General features: G+C 42.3%; 1 protein-coding gene across 1 annotated transcript in view; it reads left to right on the forward strand.

Annotated features, from left to right (window-relative positions):
- The window catches only part of Septin14 (septin 14), a 57,595-nt gene that overhangs the window by 17,325 nt on the left and 17,473 nt on the right, over positions 1-22,797 (forward strand). Inside the window, exons 2-5 of the mRNA XM_045143488.1 lie at positions 9,489-9,606; positions 13,136-13,331; positions 17,663-17,849; positions 20,928-21,089. Of these exons, the coding sequence (XP_044999423.1) occupies positions 9,489-9,606; positions 13,136-13,331; positions 17,663-17,849; positions 20,928-21,089 (663 nt within the window). The remainder of the gene's footprint in view (positions 1-9,488; positions 9,607-13,135; positions 13,332-17,662; positions 17,850-20,927; positions 21,090-22,797) is intronic.

Raw genomic sequence — 22,797 nt, forward strand, 5'->3', positions numbered from 1 at the left:
GTCTCACGGTAGCCTTGAACTCATGGTAATCCTTCTACCTCTGCTTCCTAAATGCTGGGATTAAAGGCGTGCACCACTACGCTTGGCCTACTTTTTTGATTTAAAATATTTTATTTTATTTATCTGTTTGATATAGAGGGAGGAAAGGAGAGGAGTGGAGAGGAGAGGGGAGAGAGAGAGAGAGAGAGAGAGAGAGAAAGAGAGACAGACAGAGAGAGAGAGAGAGAGAGAGAGAGGGAATGTGCATGCCAGGGCAGGAATGCTATTTTTATGAAATAGATTTTCTTATTGACCTGTAACTCACCAGTTACGCTAGACTAGGTGGTCTGTGAGCCTCAGAATCCTCTTGCCTCTTGAGCACTGGGACTTATTATTTCAGAGAGAGAGAGAGAGAGAGAGAGAGAGAGAGAGAGAGAGAGAGAGAGAGAATGGATATGCCAGGTCTTCCAGCCACTTCAAATGAACTCTAGATACATGCTCTCCCGTGTGCATCTGGGTTACGTGGATCCTGGAGAGTCGAATGAGGATCCTTTGGCTTTGCAGGCAAATGCCTTAACCGCTAAACCATCTCTCCAGCCGAGCACTGGAATTTTAAAAATATATACTTCATTTTATTTGTCAAGGTAGGGTTTCACTGTAGCATCTTTAATCCCAGTACTTGGGAGACAGAGTTCTAGGCCACCCAGAGACTATATAGTGAATTCCAGGTCAGCCTGGGCTAGAGTGAGACCCAACTTCGAAAAACAAAACAAAACAAAGAATCCACAAAAATTTCTTGTGATAATAGTAGAAGGAGATTAACCTGGGCTGAAAAAACGATTATACAAGAAAACATTTTGGCCTGGTGTGATGGCAGCATGCCTTTAATCCTAGGACTTGGGAGGCAGAAGTAGGAGGATCGTTGTGAGTTTGAAGTCACCTTGAGAGTACATTGTGAATTCCAGGTCAGCCTGGGCTAGAACGGGACCCTACCTTGAAAGACAAATAAAGTCTGGATGGATGATTTAGCAGTTAAGGCATTTGCCTGCAAAGCCAAAGGACACCGGTTTGATTCCCCAGGACCCATGTTAGCCAGATCACAAGGTGGCACATGCATCTGGAGTTTGTTTACAGTGCCTGGAGGCCCTGTTGTGCCCATTCTCGCTCGCTCTCTCTCTCTCTCTCTCTCTCTCTCTCTCTCTCTCTCTCTCCTTCTTTCTCTCTGTCAAGTAAGTAAATGAATTTAAAAAGAAAGAAGAAAGAAAAAAACAAAACAAAACATTTGGACTCCAGCTTTCCTGCAATCCATGGCATTGAGGATTATAAAGCCGGAGGAGTATTGGTTTATGTGGTGGGTGAGGGTTTGTTATTGGCAGGGGAAATTTTCAGTATACTCAAGGATTTTGTGGTGGATTCAGTGGAGATCAAGGAGGCAATGGCTTTGCAGGTTTCCCACATAGCCTATAAGCAAAGATTTGAAAATAGGTGAATTTCTAGCTTTTCATGTTCCAGAAAATTGATCTCTGTCTTTGTAAAGAATGGAAAAGTGGGGCTGGAGAGATGGCTTAGCAGTTAAGGCACTGGCCTGTGAAGCCCAAGGACCCAGGTTCGATTTTTCCAGGTCCCACATAAGCCAGATGCACGTGGTGGCACATGCATCTGGAGTTCATCTGCAGTGACTAAAGGCCTTGGCATGTCAATTCTCACTCACTCTCTCTCTCTCTCCCTCTCTGTGTCTCTAATAAATAAATAAAAATAAAATCTTTCTTCTTTTTTTGGTTTATTGAGGTAGGGTCTCACTGTAGCTCAGGCTGACCTGGAATTCATTGTGTAGCGTCAGGGTGGCCTTGAAACTCTCAGTGATGTACCAGCCTGTACTCCTGAGTGCTGGGATTATAGGCGTGTGCCACCACGCCTGGCTATTATTTTATTTTTAATGTTTATTTAAAAAAATAATTTATATTTAAAATTGCTTCCAAGGGGCTGTAGAGATGGCTTAGCCATTAAGATGTTTGCCTGCAAAGCCAAAGGACCTCAGTTCAATTCCCCAGGACCAACATAAGCCAAATGCACAAGGTGGCCCATGTATCTGGAGTTCGTTTGCAGTGGCTGGAGACCCAGGCACGTCCATTCTCTCTCTCTCTCTCTGTGTCTGCCTTTCTCTTTCTCTCAAATTAAAAAAAAATGTTTTTAAATAAAATATAATTGCTTCCATTACTGGAGAGATGGCTTAGCAGTTAAGGTGCTTGCCTGAATAGCCTAAGGACCCATGTTTGATCTCTCCAGATCTCACATCAGCCAGAGACACAGTGATGAGGCAAGTGTAGGGTCGCACATGCCCACTAGGTGGCGTAAGTGTCCGGAGTTTGATTGTAGTGGCTGAGGCCCTGGTGTGTCAATTCTCAATCTCTGTCTCTCTCTCTCTCTCTCTCTTAAAAAACAACCAAAAAAAAAAAAAAGCCTCCTTCCATTTGGGCAGGCTCAGCTGGCTAAGAATACTTGCTTGTTTTATCCCCAGTATCAGCACAGAAAGCCTGGCCTGGCCTGGCCTGGCCTGGCCTGGCCTTGGGTGCCTAAAGCCATGGCACTGGGTGGGGCAGAGACAGGAGAATTGTTGAGGTTTGCTAGTTAGCCAGCATGTCCTAGACGCAGGGAGCTCCAGGCTGGATGAGAGACTGTCTCAGGGAAATTAGATGGAAGAGTGGTAGAGGAGGACACCTGAGTTTTCCCTCTGGCCTGCACCTGCATGTGCATAGGGCGCACAAATGTGTGCACATACCCTCTCCAAAATGAAATTAACTAAAATGTTGCTTCCAAGCTGGGTGTATGATGCACACCTTTAATCCCAGCACTCAGGAGGCAGAGGTAGGAGGATCACTGTGAGTTTCAAGGCCACCCTGAGACTACACAGTGAATTCCAGGTCAGCCTGGGCTAGAGTGAGACCCTACCTCGAAAAAAACAAAAATAAAATTGTTGCCAGGGCTGAGGAGATGGCCCAATGGTTAAAGGTACTTGCTTGTAAAGCCTACTGGCTTTGGTTTGATTCCTTAGTACCCACATAAAGCTAGATGCACAACATGGCACTTAGACATTTGGAGATCCTTTACAGTGGCAAGAGGCCCTAATGTGCCCACTTTCTCTCTCTCTCTGTCTGTCTCTAATAAATAAATAAAAATAAAAAAAATTTTATAAAAAAATTGCTTCCAAGCCAAGCGTGGTAGTACACGTCTTTAATCTCAGCACTTGGTAGAGAAAGGTAGGAGGATTTCCATGAGTTCAAGGCCGCCCTGAGACTACATAGTGAATTCTAGGTCAGCCTGAGCTAGAGTAAGACTTTACCTTAAAAAATAAACAAAAAGGACTGGAGAGATGGCTTAGCAGTTAAGGAGCATGCTTGCAAAGCCAAAAGATCCCGGTTCGACTCTCCAGGACCCACATAAGTCAGAAGTGCATGGTGGCACATGCATCTGAAGTTTGTTTATATTGGCTGGAGGCCCTGGTGTGCCCATACTCTTTCTCTCCCTCTCTCTGTCTCTAATAAATAAATAAAAACAAGAATAAAATCTTTCAAAAAAGCATAAAAAGTGCTTTCTTATCTATTTGAAGTTTTGCTGTTAGAATATTGGATTGTTTTTTTGAAAGTCACTCACTGAGTTTCCTTAAAACAGATGTTTTACATTTTCTGGAGAAAAGTTTGCCTGTAGTGGTTTACAATAGGATCAGTTTCTGGCACCCTGTTTGTTATATGATGTCATTGTCCCCTGGATGTCTTTGATGTTTTCTGGCATTTGACGAGAACTGTTCCTTGAAGGGTTATGTAGTTACTAGTCTGATTTTGTTTGGGCTTGCCTTCCAGAAATTCTAAGTAGGCTGTTCATTTTCTCCGAGTGATCACTTCTGCTATTTTGACTCCAGATGGCACTGCCGTCCAAGATTGCTATGCATTGCGGTAGTGTTTTCCCTGTTTTAGCTCTAGGGGGAGATCCAAGCTAGGTCCCTCTCTTTCTTTTCCTTCCTTCTCTCCCTCCTCCTTTTCTTCTTTCCTTCCTCCCTCCCTCCCTTTTTCTTTTCTTTTTTTCTTTCTTTTTTTGTGTACATTAAAAAAATTTTTTTATTAGCATTTTCCATGATTATAAAAAAATGTCCCATGGTAATTCCCTCCCCCCGCCACTTTCCCCTTTGAAATTCCATTCTCCATCATATTCTTTTTTTCTTTCTTTTGCGATAGGGTCTCACTGTAGCCCAGGCTGACCTGGAATTCACTATGTAGTGTCAGGGTGGCCTCGAATTGATGGCAATCCTCCTACCTCTGCCTCCAGAGTTCTGGGATTAAAGGCGTGCGCCACCATGCTGGGCTCAAGCTAGGTCTTTCATAAAATGTACAATTGATGTGTTGGTCACCCTGAAACGTGGGACATAGGGAATAGGATATATCAGTATATCTAAAAATGGCGGTCTTTCCTTATAAGCCCCATCATGGGTACAAAGAAATCCCAAATTTATCTGTACAGGATTCTGCTCAGGGTGGGACAGAATCACTATGTGGGGATCTAAACTTGTTTTTATTTATTTTAAATTTTCTTATTTTTTTATTTACTTATTTGAGAGTGACAGAAAGACAAGGAGAGAAAGAGAGAGAGAGAGAGAGAGACAGGGAGAGAATGGGTGTACCAAGTCCTCCAGCCACTGCAAACGAACTCCAGATGCATGCGGCCACCATGTGCATCTGACTTAAGTGGGTCCTGGGGAATCGAGTCTCGAACCGGGGTCCTTAGGCTTCACAGGCAAGCTCTTAACCGCTGAGCCATCTCTCCAGCCCTTTAAAAAATTTTTTTTTCATTTGATTTGTTTATGAGAGAGAGAATGGGCCAGGACCCCTAGCCACTGCAAATGTACTTCAGAAGCATGTGTCACCCCATGCATCTGACTTATGTAGGCCCTGGGGAATCAAACCTGGGTTCTTTGACTTCGCAGGCAAGTGCCTTAACCTCCAAGCTATATCCCCAGCCCTATCCTGGTCTTCTAAGCCTGGCTCATGGCCACCAATGCTGCACTGTACTCTGAGCCCACAGCCTCTCAAGATCTTCACTTTACTGGGACAGGACCAAGGCTCACATTGCCATGGGCTGCTTAGTGTTGAGGCAGACTTACGGCCATGGCTGCTTCTACCTGCCACAGGGGATGAAGTCCAATAGACAAGGCCGTGGAGCTTCTAACACTGGGGCGCCTCCAGCGGCGCCATCAGTGGGCACAGTGCCTGAGGATGGACTTTTACAGTGAGTGCAGCATTAGCATTCACTCTACCTGGCACTGTATTCCGAGATCTGACTGACTCTCAGCGGATAGAATTTTGCCCCACAGAATGCTGCCTGAGGTTGGGTACTGTTGGTGAAAAGCAGCAATCCTCAAAGGACAAAATATTCCATTTTCTCAGACCACTTTGTATCCATCTCATGCATCTCCAGTTGTTATATATGCAATAATTAGATTCACTATATACTTGCTTTGTGACATGCGACATGGAACAACCTCAAACACACACACACACACACACACACACACACACACACACACACACACAAAATTCTAATCCAAGGCCAAGTGTGATGGCACAAGCCTTTAATCTCAGCACTCAGGAGACTGAGGTTGGAGGACACCTATGCACTCGTCTCAAGACTCCTACTTCCGGCCTCCCAAGTGCTGGGATTAAAGGCATGTGCCACCATGCTGGGCTAGGGTCTGTCATTGCATTACATTCTTTTTTTTTTTCTTTCTCTCAATTTTTATTAACATTTTCCATGATTATAAAAAATCCCATGGTAATACCCTCCCCCCCACTTTCCACTTTGAAATTTTATTCTCCACCATATCTCCTCCCCATCTCAATCAGTCTCTCTTTTATTTTGATATCATGATCTTTTCCTCCTCTTTTTTTTTTTTTGGTGTTTTTGCAAGGTAGGGTCTCACTCTAGCCCAGGCTGACTTGGAATTCACTATGGAGTCTCAGGGTGGCCTCGAACTCATGGTGATCCTCCTATCTCTGCCTCCTGAGTGCTGGGATTAAAGGCGTGTGCCACCACGCCAGGCTCTTTTCCTCCTCTTATGATGGTCTTGTGTAGGTAGTGTCAGGCACTATGAGGTCATGGATATCCAGGTCATTTTATGTCTGAATGGAGCATGTTGTAAGGAGTCCTACCCTTCCTTTGGCTCTTACGTTCTTTCTGCCACCTCTTCCGCATTAGACCCTGAGCCTTGGAAAGTGTGATTGAGATGTTACTCAGTACTCCAGTCACTTCTTTCCAGCACTATGATACCTTCTGAGTCATCCCAAGGTCAGTGCCATCTGAAAAGAGAAGATTCTTTACCCAAAGTGAGACTAGTGTTAATATAAGGGTATAAATATTAAGAGAAGTGCTTACTGGGCAGTTTGACAAGCATAGTATATACATTTTTCCAGACATCAGCAGATGTTACACCCCTAGGGCTCATGACTACCCCTGTTTTAAGTTTTCAGTATTAGGGATGTATTCCCTCCCATGGAGCCGGCCTCCAGTCCAATTGGAGGGCAGTTGGTTTCCACCGTGACAGACCTGCCACTATTGCACCCGTTGGCTCATTTGGCCTGGCTGGCCAATTATAAGGCTTGCAGTGTCCACTGTTGAGTATCTTCATTGGAGGTGTATCTTTCTCCCATTGAACTACATGTAGAATGGCTTCTTCCAGCTTTCAGTCAGCTGGTCTACATGGAGGAGGTTATCAGCTCAGTTCCAGCAGGATTTCTCAGTGGCCTTGCAGCCCAATTATGTGGAGTCTTCAGCAATAGGGTCTTACCATCTTTTCCATTCTTCTTAAGAGGATTGAGTAGAAACCTGATAGGGTTTAAATAAAACTCTTCTAATATGGTGGGAGACTTGAACTGTAACCTCTGCCTCCTAGGGTCTCTTTAGGGACACTGCTGAAACACTGAGTCCGTGTTTTCAGAATGCCAATTCTTGTGAAGATTTGAGATTTTTCTCCCATTGGCTTTGTCCAGTCTCTTGAGTTTTGGCAGCCCCAGCCTCCAACTTCTACCCAGCCTAAGACTTGTCACTCTGGCTGTGTTTCTCTTCTTCCCAAACACCTCATCATCTGCAGGATGGCTACAGAACACTTGAATTAAATAGTCTTTCACTTAGTATCATTTTGTTACTTACATCTTTACGACAATACCATGCTGTTTGTGTTACTATGTCTCTGTAACATGTCTTAAAATCAAATATTGTGAGCTGGGCCTGGTGGTACATGCCATTGATCCCAGCACTTTGGAAGCTGAGATAGGAGGAACTCCATAAATATAAGTCCAACCTGGGCTACAGAGTGAGTTCCAGGTCAGCCTGGGTTAGAGTGAGACCCTGCCTCCAAACAACAATATCAAAAAGACAGGAAAAAAATTTAAAAATGAAAAGTTAATGTGTAGGCCTTTATGATGTAGTACTACAGGAAAAAAAAAAATTAGCATGGAATGGTGGCTCATACCTTTAGTCCTAGAATTTAGGTGGCTGAGATTGGAGAATCGCTGTGTGTTTAAGGTCAGCCTGAGCTACAGAGTAAATTCCAGGTTAACCTGGGCTAGAGTGTCTCACAAAGAAAAAAAAAAATTAAGAAACAAAATATTCAATTAAATTTAAAGATAGAGTTGTAGAAATGGCTGCTTGAAAAGCCTGACAGCTTGGGTCTGATGCCCTCATACCCACATGAAACCAGATGCAGGAAGTGGAACATACTCCTGGAGGTCACTTGCAGTGAGTGACAAGAGCAAGAGGCCCTAGTGCAACCCATTCCCCCCTCACCCTCTCTCTGTGCTTGTAAACAATAAGTAATCTATAAAAAATATAAAATTTGGGCCACTCTGAAATTACATAGTGAATTCCATGTTAGCTTGGGGCGAGAGCAAAACCATACCTTAAGGAATTAAAAAAAAAAAAAAAAGGTGGCCGCGCATGGTAGTGCACACCTTTAGTCCCAGCACTCAGCCCTCAGGAGGCAAAGGTAGGAGGATTGCCGTGAGTTGAAGGCCACCCTGAGATTACATAGTGAATCCCAGGTCAGCCTGGGCTAGAGTGAGACCCTACCTTGAAAAACCAAAAGAAAAAAAAAAAAAAAGATAAATTTCTGGGCTGGGGAGATGGACCTGTGGTTAAAAGCACTTGCTTGCAAAACCTGCTGGTCCAGGTCCAATTTCCTAGCCACAGACAATGCCAAGAGAACCTGGCATACCCACATATACATTCATATATATGAAAATAAGTACGTTAAAAAGCAATCTTATTTGAGAGAGTGAGAGAGGCATATAGGGAAAGTGCATGTGTGAGAGAGAGGAAGAGAGAGAGAACAGGCACAGCAAGACCTCTAGCCACTGCAAACGAAACTCCAGATGCACGCACCACCTTGTGCATGTGGCTTACGTGGGTACTGGGGAATTTAACCTGAGTCCTTAGGCTTCACAGGCAAGTGCCTCAACCACTAAACCATCTCTCCATCCCCATAAATAATTTTTTTGCTTTGAGGTAGGGTCTCACTTTAGCCCAGGAAGACCTGGAATTTACTATGTAGTCTCAGGATAGCCTTGAACTCACGGCGATCCTCCCCTACCTCTGCTTCCCAAATGCTAAGATTAAAGGCATGTGCCACCATATCTGGCTAAATTTTTGTTTGTTTGTTTTGTTTTTGTTTTTTCGAGGTAGGGTCTCACTCTAGCTCAGGCTGACTTGGAATTCACTATGTATTCTCAGGGTGGCCTTGAACTCACGTCGCTCCTTCTACCTTGCCTCCCAAGTGCTGGGATTAAAGGTGCGGCACCATTCCTGGCTAATTTTTTTTTTAAAGGTAAAATTGGAAACATATCCTCTTAGATGGTGATGCGAGGTAGATTTGGTTTACTTGTGACATTATTTATCAACAACTGTGTGACTTCATGTGGGAAAACTTACTTAATACACCTGAATGTGCCTGAGGTACAATATCCCAGTGATAATAGTTCTAATTTCTTTAATTAATTAATTAATTAGAGAGCGACAGACACAGAGAGAAAGACAGATAGAGGGAGAGAGAGAGAATGGGCGCGCCAGGGCTTCCAGCCTCTGCAAACGAGCTCCAGACGCGTGCGCCCCCTTGTGCATCTGGCTAACGTGGGACCTGGGGAACCAAGCCTTGAACCGGGGTCCTTAGGCTTCACAGGCAAGCGCTTAACCGCTAAGCCATCTCTCCAGCCCCTAATTTCTTTAATATATGATCACTATTCACTTTTTACATAACTTTTTTTCTTTATTTTTATTTTTTTGAGGTAGGGTTTCACTCTAGCCAAACTGACCTGGAATTCGCTATGTAGTCTCGGGGTGGCCATGAACTCACAGTGATCCTCCTACCTCTGTCTCCTGAGTGCTGTGATTAAAGGTGTGCACCACTATGCCTGGCTCTGACCTTATTTTTTTATCCTAATTAAAAGCTTTTTAACTCTGTTTTATTTAAGCAAAATGAGAACATCCGTTGCTTAACCACGCGTGACCATTTTGGGTTTGAATGTTTGCCCACCCAGTTGGTGACCAAATCTCTGCAGAAAGGGTTTACTTTTAATATTCTCTGTGTGGGTAAGTGTCAATCACTATGCTTAAATTATTACTACATTTTTCTCCTGTTCATTTCAATGGGTGTAAAAAGATGCATAATATTTTTGTTGTGTGTTGATTTCCATCTTCCTTGTCATGTTTTTAATTTCTTTTTATTTATTTGTACGCAGAGAAAGAGAGAGGTAGAGAGAACAGAGAGAGAATGAGCACACCAGGGTCTCTAGCCACTGCAAACTCCAGATGCATGTGTTACTTTGTGCCATCTGGCTTTACGTGGGTTCTGGGGAATTGAACTTGGGTTTTCAGGCTTTTCAGGCAAGTGCCTTAACCGCTGAGCCATCTCTCCAGCACTTCTCAGACTTTTTATTTAAAAATTTAAAAGCTTCTCTGCCATAGTATAGTATGTATTTTCTTTCTGTACTAGGTTATTAACCAAGGGAATCATAACTTGCAAGTATGTTTTCAGGGACTTTTCAGTGTGACCCTTGATTTATGAATTGGAAATAAATATAATTTCAATCTTCAAACTACAATTTGCATACAATTATGGACTATAATGTGGTGTTTTGATATTTGAACACAATATGGAATGATTGAATTAAGCAAATTAGCATACCATTACTTTATTCCCTTCACTTATCATTTCTAAACAAATTTATTTATTTGAAAGAGAGAAAGATTATAAATAAATAAATAAGTAAATATATATATATATATATATACATATATATATATATATATATATATATATAGAGAGAGAGAGAGAGAGAGAGAGAAATAGAGAGAACATGTCAGGGCCTCCAGCTACTACAAACAAATTCCAAATGCATGTGCCACCTTGTGCATCTGGCTTATGTGGGTACCAGGGAAAACCTGGGTCCTTAGGCTCTGCAAGCAAGTGCCTTAACTGCTAAGCCATCTCTCCAACTTGATTTATTTATTTTTTGAGCAAAGGGAGAGAATGTGTGTGTGTGTCTGTGTGCATGTATTAGAGAGACAGAGAATGAGAATGGGTGTGTCAGAGCCTCTTTTCATGACAATCTCTGGACACATACATCATTTTGTACATCTGGCTTTACATGTGCACTGGGGAATTGAACTTGGGATGGCAAGCTTTGCAAGCTTGTGCTTTTAACCTCTGAGCCATCTCCTCAGACCCACTTATCATTTTTATTTTCTTTTCTGATTTTTCGAGGTAGGGTCTCACTCTAGCTCAGACTGATCTAGAATTCACTATGTAGTCTCAGGGTGGCCTTGAACTCTTGGTGATCCTCCTACTTCTGCCTCCTGAGTGCTGGGATTAAAGGCATGCGCCGCCACATCTGGTTCCACATTTTTTTTAAAGGGAGAGATTTGAAATTTATTTTCTGGCTATTTTGAAAAAAATATATATGTATATATATATAAATTTTTATTAGCATTTTCCATGATTATAAAAAATATCCCATGGTAATTCCCTCCCTCCCCACCCCCAACACTTTCCCCTTTGAAATTCCATTATCCATCATGAAATATATATTATTGTTACTTGTGGCTTCTAAATTTATTCCTCTTGTCTATTTAAAAATTTTTTTATTTTTATTTTTATTTTTTTAAATTTATTTATTTATTTGAGAGCGATAGACACAGAGAGAAAGACAGATAGAGGGAGAGAGAGAGAATGGGCGCGCCAGGGCTTCCAGCCTCTGCAAACGAACTCCAGATGCGTGCACCCCCTTGTGCATCTGGCTAACGTGGGACCTGGGGAACTGAGCCTCGAACCGGGGTCCTTAGGCTTCACAGGCAAGTGCTTAACTGCTAAGCCATCTCTCCAGCCCTAAAATTTTTTTTTTTTAATTTACAAGCAATACAAATTTATTATACAAGTTTTAGAACATAAAAAATGAAAGAGAAATAAGATCAAATCACAATCCCACCACTGAATACCCATCACTATAACATTTTGATAAATAACGGTCCAGATTTTTATATGCATAATACATAGAAACACAAGCTTATTACTTGGCCTATTTTAAAATTTTAAAACATAGGATTACCATAATGCTATATGAAAAATAAAGATGACATCATTATTAGTGAAGAGAAACTTAGTTTTTATTTTCCTACTAGAAACAATGGTACAATAAACAATCACTTTTGCACTAGAGATGCAAAGTATTTCCTGGTCCATTCATATCTCCGTTTGAACTTCTGAATAAGCAGTGAAATAAAGAACATTGACTCAGTGTCTTCTTCTTCCCCCAACAACACATATGTACTGATGAGGGATTAATCTATGTTTCAGTAACTCATGGCTTAGTTGAAACAGATGGAATGAATAGTAACAATCAGACTCCTTGTTTAACAAGTTGGAACTGTTAAAATAATAAACTGTGTTGGTCTTTGAGAGTTTAAGTTAGGAGTTGTAGCAACTATATTTGACCCTGTGCAAGACAAAGACAAAGAAGAAAAAATGAATCTATGGAAAGAGAAAAAAAGAGAAGACACACAAAACCCCTTTTGTGTGTCAAATACTATCCTAGCTGTTTGGGATCTATTACCAAGATCTTTGCTTTAAAAATTTTTTTTAATCAATATATCTTCATCCCACTCTCACAGCTTCTAGTCATCACTCACCCTTTATTTTTATTTTTTATTTATTTTACAGAGAGTGAGTGAGAGACAGAGAGAGAGGGAGATTATTGGTGTGCTAAGGTCTCAGCCATTGAAATGGAACTCCAGGCACTTGTGCTACCTAGTGGGCATGTGTGACCTTGCGATTACCTCACTTTGTGCATCTGGCTTACTTGGAATCTGGAGAGTCTAACATGGGTCCTTGGGCTTCATAAGCAAGTGCCTTAACTGCTAAGCCATCTCTCCTGGGTGGGGGGGGCGGGTTAAGGTAGAGTCTCACTCTAGCCCAGGCTGATCTGAAATTCACTATGTAGTCTCAGGGTAGCCTCAAACTCACAGTGATCCTCCTGCCTCTGCCTCCTGAGCACTGGGATTAAAGGAGTGCGCCACCTCGCCTGGCTCTACCCTTTACTTTTTTTTGTTTTGTTCTGTTGTTGTTTGTTTTTCAAGGTAGGGTTTCATTCTAGCCCAGGCTGACCTGGAATTCACTATGTAGTCCCAGGGTGGCCTTAAACTCACTATGATCCTCCTATCTCTGTCTCCTGAGTGTTGGGATTAAAGGCGTGCACCACCACGCCCGGCTACCCTTTACTTTTTAAAAATATTTTTACTTATTTATTTACAAGGAGAATGAGAGAGAGAGAGAGAGAGAGAGAGAGAGAGAGAGAGAGAAAGAGAGAGAGAGATTGAGAATGAGTGTGCCAGTGCCTCCAGATGCATGCACCACTTTGTGAATCTGGATTTACATGGGTACTGGGGAATTGAACTCAGATTATTTTGCAGGCAAGTGCCTTAGCCACTGAGCAATCTCTCCAGCCCTCTACCCTTTACTTCTATGAGTATGATCTCTTACTTTAGATTTTGGGATCCATTTAAGCCACTATGGGGTTAAAAGTCATCTAATGCCTCTGTGATAATGTATCATTGTTTATTACAGGAGAAACTGGAATCGGAAAATCAACACTGATTAACACCCTGTTTAATACTAATTTGAAAGATAGCAAATCTTCCCATTTTTACTCAAATGTTGGACTCAAGGTTAAGACATATGAACTTCTGGAAAGAAATGTGCCATTGAAGCTGACCATTGTGAAAACAGTGGGGTATGGTGACCAGCTAAGCAAAGAGGCCAGGTTAGTGTTTCCTTCTTTCCTTCTCTCCTCCCTTTCTTCCTTCCTTCCTTCCTTCCTTCTTTTTTTTTTTTTTTTTTTTTTTTTTGAGGTAGGGCCTTACTCTAGCCCAGGCTAATCTGGAATTCACTATTTAGTCTCATGCTGGCCTCAATCTCATGGCAATCCTTCTCTTACCTTTGCCTCCCAAGTGCTGGGATTCAAGGCATGCACCACCATGCTCAGCTTTACAATGCTTTTAAATTAGCTTTTTTTTGAGGTAGTGTCTCACTTTTTCCCAGACTGACCTGAAACTCACTCTGTAGTCCCAGATTGGCCTCAAACTCACAGCCATCCTCCTACCTCTGCTTCTCGAGTGCTGGGATTAAAGGCATGTGCCACTATACCTGGCTTCCTTTAATTAAGTAATTGATTTGCAAGGAGAGAGAGAGAGAGAGAGAGAAATAGAGAGAAGAGAGACAGACAGAGAGAATGAAGGTCTTTTGTTGGTAGTGCCAGGCACTTCAAGGTAATGGGTATCCTGGCCATGTTGTGTCTGGAAGAGTACATTGTAATGAGTCCTACCCTTCCTTTGGCTCCTAAATTCTTTCTTTAAAAAAAATTTTTTTTGTTTATTTTTTATTTATTTATTTGAGAGTGACAGAGAGAGAGAGAGAGAGACACAGAGAGAGAGAGAGAGAGGCAGGCAGAGAGCTAGAGAGAGAATGGGCGCACCAGGGCTTCCAGCCACTGCAAACGAACTCCAGATGCGTGCACCCCCTTGTGCATCTGGCTAACATGGGTCCTGGGGAATCGAGCCTCAAACCGGGGTCCTTAGGCTTCACAGGCAAGCGCTTAACCGCTAAGCCCATAGCTCCTAAACTCTTTCTGCTACCTCTTCTGCAATGCACCTTGAGCCTTGGAAGGTGTGATAGAGATGTTTCAGTGACGAACACTCCTCTGTCACTTCTTCTCAGCACCATGATGCCTTCTGAGTCATCCCAAGGTCACCACCATCTGAAAAGAGAAGCTTCTTTAACCAAAAGTGAGAGTAGCATTAATATATATTAATATATATTAATAATATATATTAATATATGGGCAGTTTGGGTAGACTTTAATACTTTCCTAATTAATGTTCTTAACAAATTGATATTCTAAGGCCAGGTGTGGTGGTTCACACCTTTAATCCCAGCACTTGGGACGGAGAGGTAGGATGATTGCTGTGAGTTCAAGGCCACCCTGAGACTACATAGTGAATTCCAGGTCAGCCTGGGCTAGAGTGAGACCCTACCTCAAAAAAAAAAAATAATGATATTGTGGTCTGGACAGATGCCTCAGCAGTTAAGATCCTTGATTAGAAAACCTAACAGCCTGGGTTCAAGTCCCCAGTACCCACATGAAGCCAGAGTGGTGCATACATTTGGAATTCATTTGCAGTGGCTAGGGCTCTGGTATGATCATTATCTCTGTCTCTCTCTGCTTGCAAAAAAAATAAAATATCTTTTTAAAAAATTGATACTTTAATTTAACAATTGTATTTACGTATTTATTTATTTGCACAGATGTGTGTGTATGTGTGTGTCAGGGTCTCTTGCTACTGTAATTATGTATTCTCAGGCTGGCCTTGAGCTCATGGTGATCCTTCTGCCACTGCCTCCCAAGTGCTGGGATTAAAGGCGTGCACCATCACACGGGCTTCTTGCTACTGTCATTAAATGCTCGTATGGCTTTATGTTGGTGGCTGGAAAATTGAACCCAGGCTGGCAGAGTTTGCAAGCAAGCTTCTTTAATTCCGTAGTCATACCCCAAGGCCCAAGAAATTGACATTTTAAAAAATAAATTTTGGGCTGGGGGGATGGCTTAGTGGTTAAGGCATTTGCCTGCAAAGCCAAAGGACCCAGGTTCAATTTCCCAGGACCCACATTAGCCAGAAGCACAAGGGGGTGCATGTGTCTGGAGTTCATCTGCAGTGGCTGGAGGCCCTGGCACGCCCATTCTCTCTCTCCCTCCCTCTCTCTCTTCCTGTCAAATAAATAAATAAATAAAAATTAAATATTAAAAAAATTTTGGTGGGGTGTGGTGGTGCATACCTTTAATCTCAGCACTCAGGAGGCAGAGGTAGGAGGATTGCCATGAGTTGGAGGTCTCCTTTAGATTACATAGGGAATTCCAGATCAGCCTGATCCACAGTGAGACCCTACCTTGAAAAAACAAAATAATAACATAAAATAAATTTTGTGCTGGAGACATGACTTAGCAGTTAAGAGGCTTGCCTGCAATGTCTAAGGACCCAGGTTCAATTCTCCAGGTCCCACAAAAGCCAGATGCACATGGTGGCACATGCATCTGGAGTTTGTTTGCAGTGGTTAGAGGCTCTGGTGTGCCCATTCTCACTCTCATTCTCTCTCTCAGTCTCAAATAAATAAAAATAGATTTAAAAATATTTATTTCCTTATTTATTTACAAGTGTGTGCTGTGTATAATTGTGTCCTGCTTTATGTGGATGCTAGAGAATTGAACCCAGCCTATCGGGTTATACAAATAAGTACCTGTAACTAATGAGCCATCTCTATAGCCCAGAGCTTAACTTTTTGCTTTGTTTTGTTTTGTTTTCAAGGTAGGATCTCACTCTAGCCTAGGCTGACCTCGAACTCACTCATTTGTCCCAAGCTGGCCTTGACCTCACAGTGATCCTCCTACCTCAGCCTCCCGAGTACTGGAATTAGAGGTATGTGTCACCAAGCCCCATGAGATTGATCTTTTTTTTTTTTTTTAAGTTTTCAAGGTAGGGTTTCACTCTAGCTCAGGCTGACCTGGAATTCACTCTGTAGTCTCAGGATGGCCTTGAACTCATGTCGATCCTCCTACCTTTGTCTCCTGAGTGCTGGGGAGATTGACAATTTTTTTTTTTTTACATCTAGTTATTATATTTTTTTCTTAAGATTTTGAATTAACCAATTATAACCAACATCTTAGCTGGCATGGTGATGCATGCCTGTAATTCTAGTACTTGACAGGCTAAGGCAGGAAGATCACTGTGAGTTGGCTGCCAGCCTCAAGTGTGTAATGAATTCCAAGCATGGACTAGAGAATGAGACCTTATCTCAAAAAAAGTCTAATCAGGGGTCTGGAGAGATGGCTCAGCAATTAAGGCATTTGCCTGCAAAGCCTAGTGACCCAGGTTCAATTCTCCAGTATCCACATAAAGTGAAGCATATGGCTGGAGTTCATTTGTAGTGGCAGGAGACTCTGACACACCCATTCTCTCTCTCTCCTCACAAATAAATAACTATTTTTAAAATTCAGACTGGGTGGACCTGGAAAGGATTATACTAAGCGAGGTAACCCAGGCCCAGAAAGTCAAGCGCCACATGTTCTCTCTCATATGTGGATTCTAGCTACAGATGATTGGGCTTCTGCGTGAGAAGGAAAATACTTGGTAGCAGAGGCCAGTAAGTTAAAAAGGAGATATAAAGGGAAGAGAAAGGAAGGGAGGAGTGTACTTAATAGGTTGATATTGTATATATGTAAGTACAATGATTGAGATGGGGAGGTAATATGATGGAGAATGGAATTTCAAATGGGAAAGTGTGGGGGTAGGGAGGGAGGGAATTACCATGAGATATTTTTTTTATAATCATGGAAAAGGTTAATAAAAAATTTTAAAATTAAAAAAAATAATCAGACTGGGGTTGGCTAAGCGGTTAAGGCATTTGCCTGCAAAGCCAAAGGATCCAGGTTCGATTCCCCAGGACCCAGGTAAGCCAGATGCACAAGGGGGCGTATGCATCTGGATTTCGTCTGCAGTGGCTAGAGGCCCTGGCATGCCCATTCTTTTCTTATGGACCATCATGTACCTTCTTTTCCCTTGTCCTGCCCCCATCCCATTGGGGACCCTCCTCAGTGGTGTTGAAGGTATTCCCTATGGGGTTGTGGTTTATGATTTTTATTTTTATTATTATTAATTTTTGGTACTGAATATTGAACTCAGGGCCTCACCCATGCCATGTAGTCTACTACCAACCTACACCCCCAAGTTGAAAATATCTTTTATTTTTTTTCGAGGTAGGGTCTCACTCTGGTCCAGGCTGACCTGGAATTAACTATGTAGTCTCAGGGTTGCCTGGAACTCTTGGCAATCCACCTACCTCTGCTTCCAGAGTGCTGGGATTAAAGGCGTGTGCCACCACGCCCAGCTGAAAATATCTTTGTGTGGATATGCAATGAATACATTTTATAAAGTGATAAACTGCTTAGCACACTTATTAACTGTTAAATGGCGAAAAAAGTCAGACCATCAGACTCTGATTTAGTTAATTTGCATGCTAATTGTCTAAATAACCACTTTTTAGCTACAAGCCAGTAGTTGAGTACATCGATGCTCAGTTTGAGTTGTACCTTCAGGAAGAGCTGAAGATTAAGCGCTCCTTGGCTGACTTCCATGACTCACGCATCCACGTCTGCCTCTACTTCATTGCACCTACGGGACATTCCCTGAAGACCCTGGACCTGATAACCATGAAGAGCATCGACAGCAAGGTGAGTCTGATAAGTGATGCACCTTTCAAGATTCAATACCTGTGTTAGGATAATATATCTTGAAACCTTTATATGCAACTACCAATTGATTTATTTATTATTATTTTAAAAATATTTTTTTTATTTATTTGAGAGAGAGAAAGAGGGAGAGAGAGAGAGAGAGGGAGAGAGAGAGAGAGAGAGAATGGGCTTGCCAGAGCTTCCAGCTACTGCAAATGAACTTCAGATGCATGTGCCCCTTTGTGCATCTGGCTAATGTGGGTCCTGGAGAGTTGAACAGGGATCTTTTGACTTTGCAGGAAAACACCATAACCGCTAAGCCATCTCTCCAGCCCTATTTATTATTAATTTTTTTTTTCTTGAGGGAAGTTCGAGGTTGGGTTTCTCTCTAGCCCAGGCTGACCTGAAATTCACTGTGTAGTCCAAGGGTTGCCTTGAACTCATAGTGATCCTCCTTCCTCTGCCTCCCGAATGCTGGGATTAAAGGCGTGCGCCACCACGCCCGGCTGCAACTACCTATTTATTACTTGGTGGTATGTGCTTATATATGTATTTTTTTTCTGTTACTCTTGGAAACAGTTGGATGAATTTTTCTAGGACTTTCTTAACAAGATGCCAGAGTGTGTGGCCTCTAGCCATTGCAAACGAACTCCAGACGCATGTGGCATCATGTGCATCTGGCTTATGTGGGTCCTGGGGAATCAAACCGGGGTCCTTAGACTTTGTAGGCAAGCGCCTTAAGCACTAAGCCATTTTCCCAGACCCCTCTTTTTGTATTTTTGAGACAGGATCTCATTTAGCCTAGATTGACACTGAACTCATAAATCAATACTTACAAACATGAATTCTGATAAATGATGTGGGCCAGGCTATAGCTTAGCATGTATGGATTTTTTTAAAAAATATATATTTGTTTGTTTGTTTGCTTGATTTTATTTTTCGAGGTAGGGTTTCACTCTAGCTCAGTCTGACCTGGAATTTACTTTGTAGCCTCAGGCTGGCCTTGAACTCACAGTGATCCTCCTACCTCTGGCTCCCAAGTGCTGGGATTAAAGATGTGTACCACCACTCCTGGCAATATAATTTTTAATATTTTATTTTTATTTATTTATTTGGCAGAGAAAGAGGAAGAGAGAAAATGGGTGCACCAGAGCCTCCAGCCACTGCAAACAAACTCCAGATGCGTGCACTCCCTAGTGCATCTGGCTAACATGGGTCTTAGGGAATTGAACCAGGGTCCTTTGGCTTTGCAGGCAAATGCCTTAACCACTAAGCAATCCCTCCAGCCCTTTTTAAATATTTATTTGAGAAAGAGAATAGAGAGAGAGCAAGAGACAAGGGGCACACTGGGGCCTCTGGCCACTGCAAACGAACTCCAGATGCATGCGCCACCTTGTGCATGGATCCTGGGAAATTGAACCTGAGTCCTTAGGTTTTGCAGGCAAGTACTTTAACTGCTAAGCCTTCTTTCCAGCCCTCTTTTTTTTTTTTTTTTTCTTTTTGAGGCAAGCCCAACGGACTGGCCTTTTTCTATGTCAAAGAGTAGTGGGGTGGGGTGGGGTGGGTGCCAGGGCCTCCAGCCATGAATTTGAGTCTGGGTTACAGGATGAATTCCAGTATTGCCTAGAATAGAGTGAAACACTCCCCCCTCCAAAAAAAAAAAAAAAAAAAAAAAAAAAGATCTGGGGAGATGTTTCATTGGGTAGGAGTGCTTGCCACTTTAGCATGAGGGTTAAAAAGGGCCTAAGACTTGAGTTTGATTTCCCAGAAGTCATGTAAAAAGCTGAGCATAGGGCTGGAGAGATGGCTCAGCATATAAGGAACTTGTCTACAAAGCCTAAGGACCCAAGTTCAATACCCCAGGGTCCACATAAAGCCAGCTGCACAAAGTGGCGCATGTGTCTGGAATTTGTTTCCAGTGGCTGGAGTCCCTGGCACACCCATTCTCTCTCTCTCTCTCTATGCCTCTCTTTCAAATAAATAAATAAATAAATTTTTTTTAAATAAAGCTGAGCAGGCTGGAGAGATGGCTTAGCAGTTAAAGTGCTTGCCTGTGAAGTCTAAGGGCCCATGTTCAATCTCTCTCCAGATCCCACATAAACCAGATGCATAAAGGTGAGGCAAGCACAAGGTTGCACATGCCCACTAGGTGGCACATGCATTCAGTTCAATGCAGTTCAATTGCAGTGGCTGAGGCCCTGGCATGCCAATTCTCTCTCTCTCTTGCTCTAGCTGAAAAAAAATAAAAAACAAAAGCTGAGCACAGCCACATGCATATATGTAGCCTCACTTCTGCAGAGATGGGAGACTGGAGAATTTCTGGAGCTCGCTGACTAAAAAGAAGCAGTTCCTATTAAGGGAGAGATCCTGTTGCAAGGAAATACACAGATGAGTGATAGAGAACACTGAACATTATCCTCTGGCCCCTTCATGAATGTAATCTAGACACACATGACATCATACACTACACCACACATAATCACCCACACATATGAAAATACAAAAGTCATGAAGATTAAAAACAAAACAAAATTCTCTCTTGCTAGACATAATAGTGCATACCTGTAACTAACAGCACTTAGAATTTAAGGCCATGGGCTTCACGGGACTCTGTCTCAAAAAAAAAAAAAAAAAAAAAGAAAAAGAAAAAGAAAAAGAAAAATAGCCAAGTGTGGTGGCACATGCCTTTAATCTCAGCAGCGGTAGGAGGATCACTGTAAGTTTGATGCCACCCTGAGAATACATAGTGAATTTCAAGTCAGCCTGGGCCAGAGTGAGACCCTACCTTGAAAACCCAAAAAATAAAAATAAAAAATGTTTGTGAAGCCTGAAGATCCAGCTTTGATTCCCCAGTACCTACATAAGCCAGATGCACAGGGTGGTGCATATGTCTGGAGTTCATTTGCAGTGGCTGGATGCCCTGGAATGCCCATTCTCTCTGACAAATAAATAAATACATAAAATATTTTAAAAATAATAAAAACAAAAGTCATAAATTTTCTGCAGGTTTTGTGATACTTGGACTGAAAACTACAAGATCTTCAAAGGTGAAATTTTGTTCATATTTCCTCTTAATAGGTGAATATCATACCATTGATTGCCAAAGCAGATGCACTTTCTAAAAGTGATCTACAGAGGTTTAAGAGCAATGTAATGAGGGAGCTGATCAGCAGTGGCATCCGGCTCTACCAGTTCCCGGCATATGATGAGACCAGTGCTCAAGCCAGCGCCTCCACAGATGTAAGCGTCTCACTACTGAGTGTCAGTCCTGTCTGCACGTGCACACAAGTGCTGTTTGTGTTGCCATGGTAACATTATGTTGGCACTTGCTTCTGTCACAGACAACAAACTATGTGGTTCCTCCCAAAATTCATTGTGGGGAAATGTTTCTCTTTTTCCCTCCCTTCTTCCTTCTTTTTCTTTTCTTTTTTAAGTATTTTTTATTTTTATTTATTTATTAGAGACAGAGAGAGGGAGAGAGAATGACGGCACCAGGGCCTCTAGCCACTGCAAATGAACTCCAGACACATGCACCACCTTGTGCAGCTGGCTTACTTGGGACCTGGAGAATCGAACCTGGGTCCTTAGGCTTCACAGGCAAGCACCTTAACCTCTAAACCATTTCTCCAGCCCCTTCCTTCTTTTTCCTTCTTTCCTTTTGTCTCATGTAATCCAATCTAAACTCAAGATTATTACATAGCTGAGGATGGCCCGAATTTTGAATCTTCCTGCCTCCACCTCTCAAGAGATAGGATTACAGACAAGCATTCCCAGTTTATGAGATGCTGGGGGTGGGACCAGGACTTCATACATGTTGGACAAACACTCTACCAACTGAGCTACATCTGCAGCCCTCATTTTTTTTGCAGCCATTATTTTATGTTAATTTTTGATTTAGAAAAACATTTTCCAAGAATAAATGTTTTGTTTTGGGTTTTTTTTTTTTTTGTTTGTTTGTTTGTTTTGAGGTAGGGTGTCACTCTGGTCCAGGCTGACCTGGAATTAACTCTCATCTCAGGGTGGCCTTGAACTCATGGCGATCCTCCTACCTCTGCCTCCCGAGTGCTGGGATTAAAGGCATGCGCCACCACGCCTGGCTTGCTTTGTTTTTTTTTTTGAGGCAATGTTTCTCTCTAGCTCAGTATGACCTGGAATTCACTCTGTAGTCCAGGCTGGCCTCAATCTCTTCACCATCCTCCTACCCCAGCCTCCTAATGTAGTCATTAAAGGCAATGCCATTCAAGCAATCTCTCTAGTCCTAAAATATATTTTTAAATATTTCATTTATTTGAAAGAGAGAAAGCAGAGGGAGAGGGAGAGAATGAATATGGGTGCACCAGGGCCTCTCACCACCGCAAATGAATCCCCAGATGCATATGCCACCTTAGGCTTCACAGGCAAGGACCTTAACTGCCAAGCCATTTCTTTAACCCAGTATAAATATTTGAATAAAGTATTTATGTTGAAGCATGCTTTTATTTCTCTTGGGCATATGCCTAAAAGTTGAATTCTTGGGCCAGTCATTTGATGATCTGCTAGGTTGATTTCCAAAACATGTATATCAGTTTAGAATCCCACCAGTAGTATTGAAGTATTCTTTTCTTTGCCTTAATTCACACTATATGAGCTTAAAAAATATCTGGCCACACTATTTAATGTCAAGTGGATCTTACTGGCTTTGTTTTGCATTTCCCTGAAGGCCAGAGATGGGAGGTGGCCACTGATGTAGGGTCTCCCTCTACAGCAGGCTGACTTAGAACTCACTCTGTAGCCTCAGGCTGCCCTTAAACTCATGGCAATCTTCCTACCTCTGCTTCCTGAGTGCTGAGACTAAAGGCATGTACCACCATGCTTGCATTATTTGTCCTTTTTTGTTTTGTTTTGTTTTTCTGAGGTAGGGTCTTGCTCTGGCCCAGGCTGACTTGTAATTCACTATGTAGTCTCAGGG

The sequence above is a fragment of the Jaculus jaculus genome, chromosome 2 (genome assembly GCF_020740685.1).
Source record: "Jaculus jaculus isolate mJacJac1 chromosome 2, mJacJac1.mat.Y.cur, whole genome shotgun sequence".
Classification (NCBI taxonomy): domain Eukaryota; kingdom Metazoa; phylum Chordata; class Mammalia; order Rodentia; family Dipodidae; genus Jaculus; species Jaculus jaculus.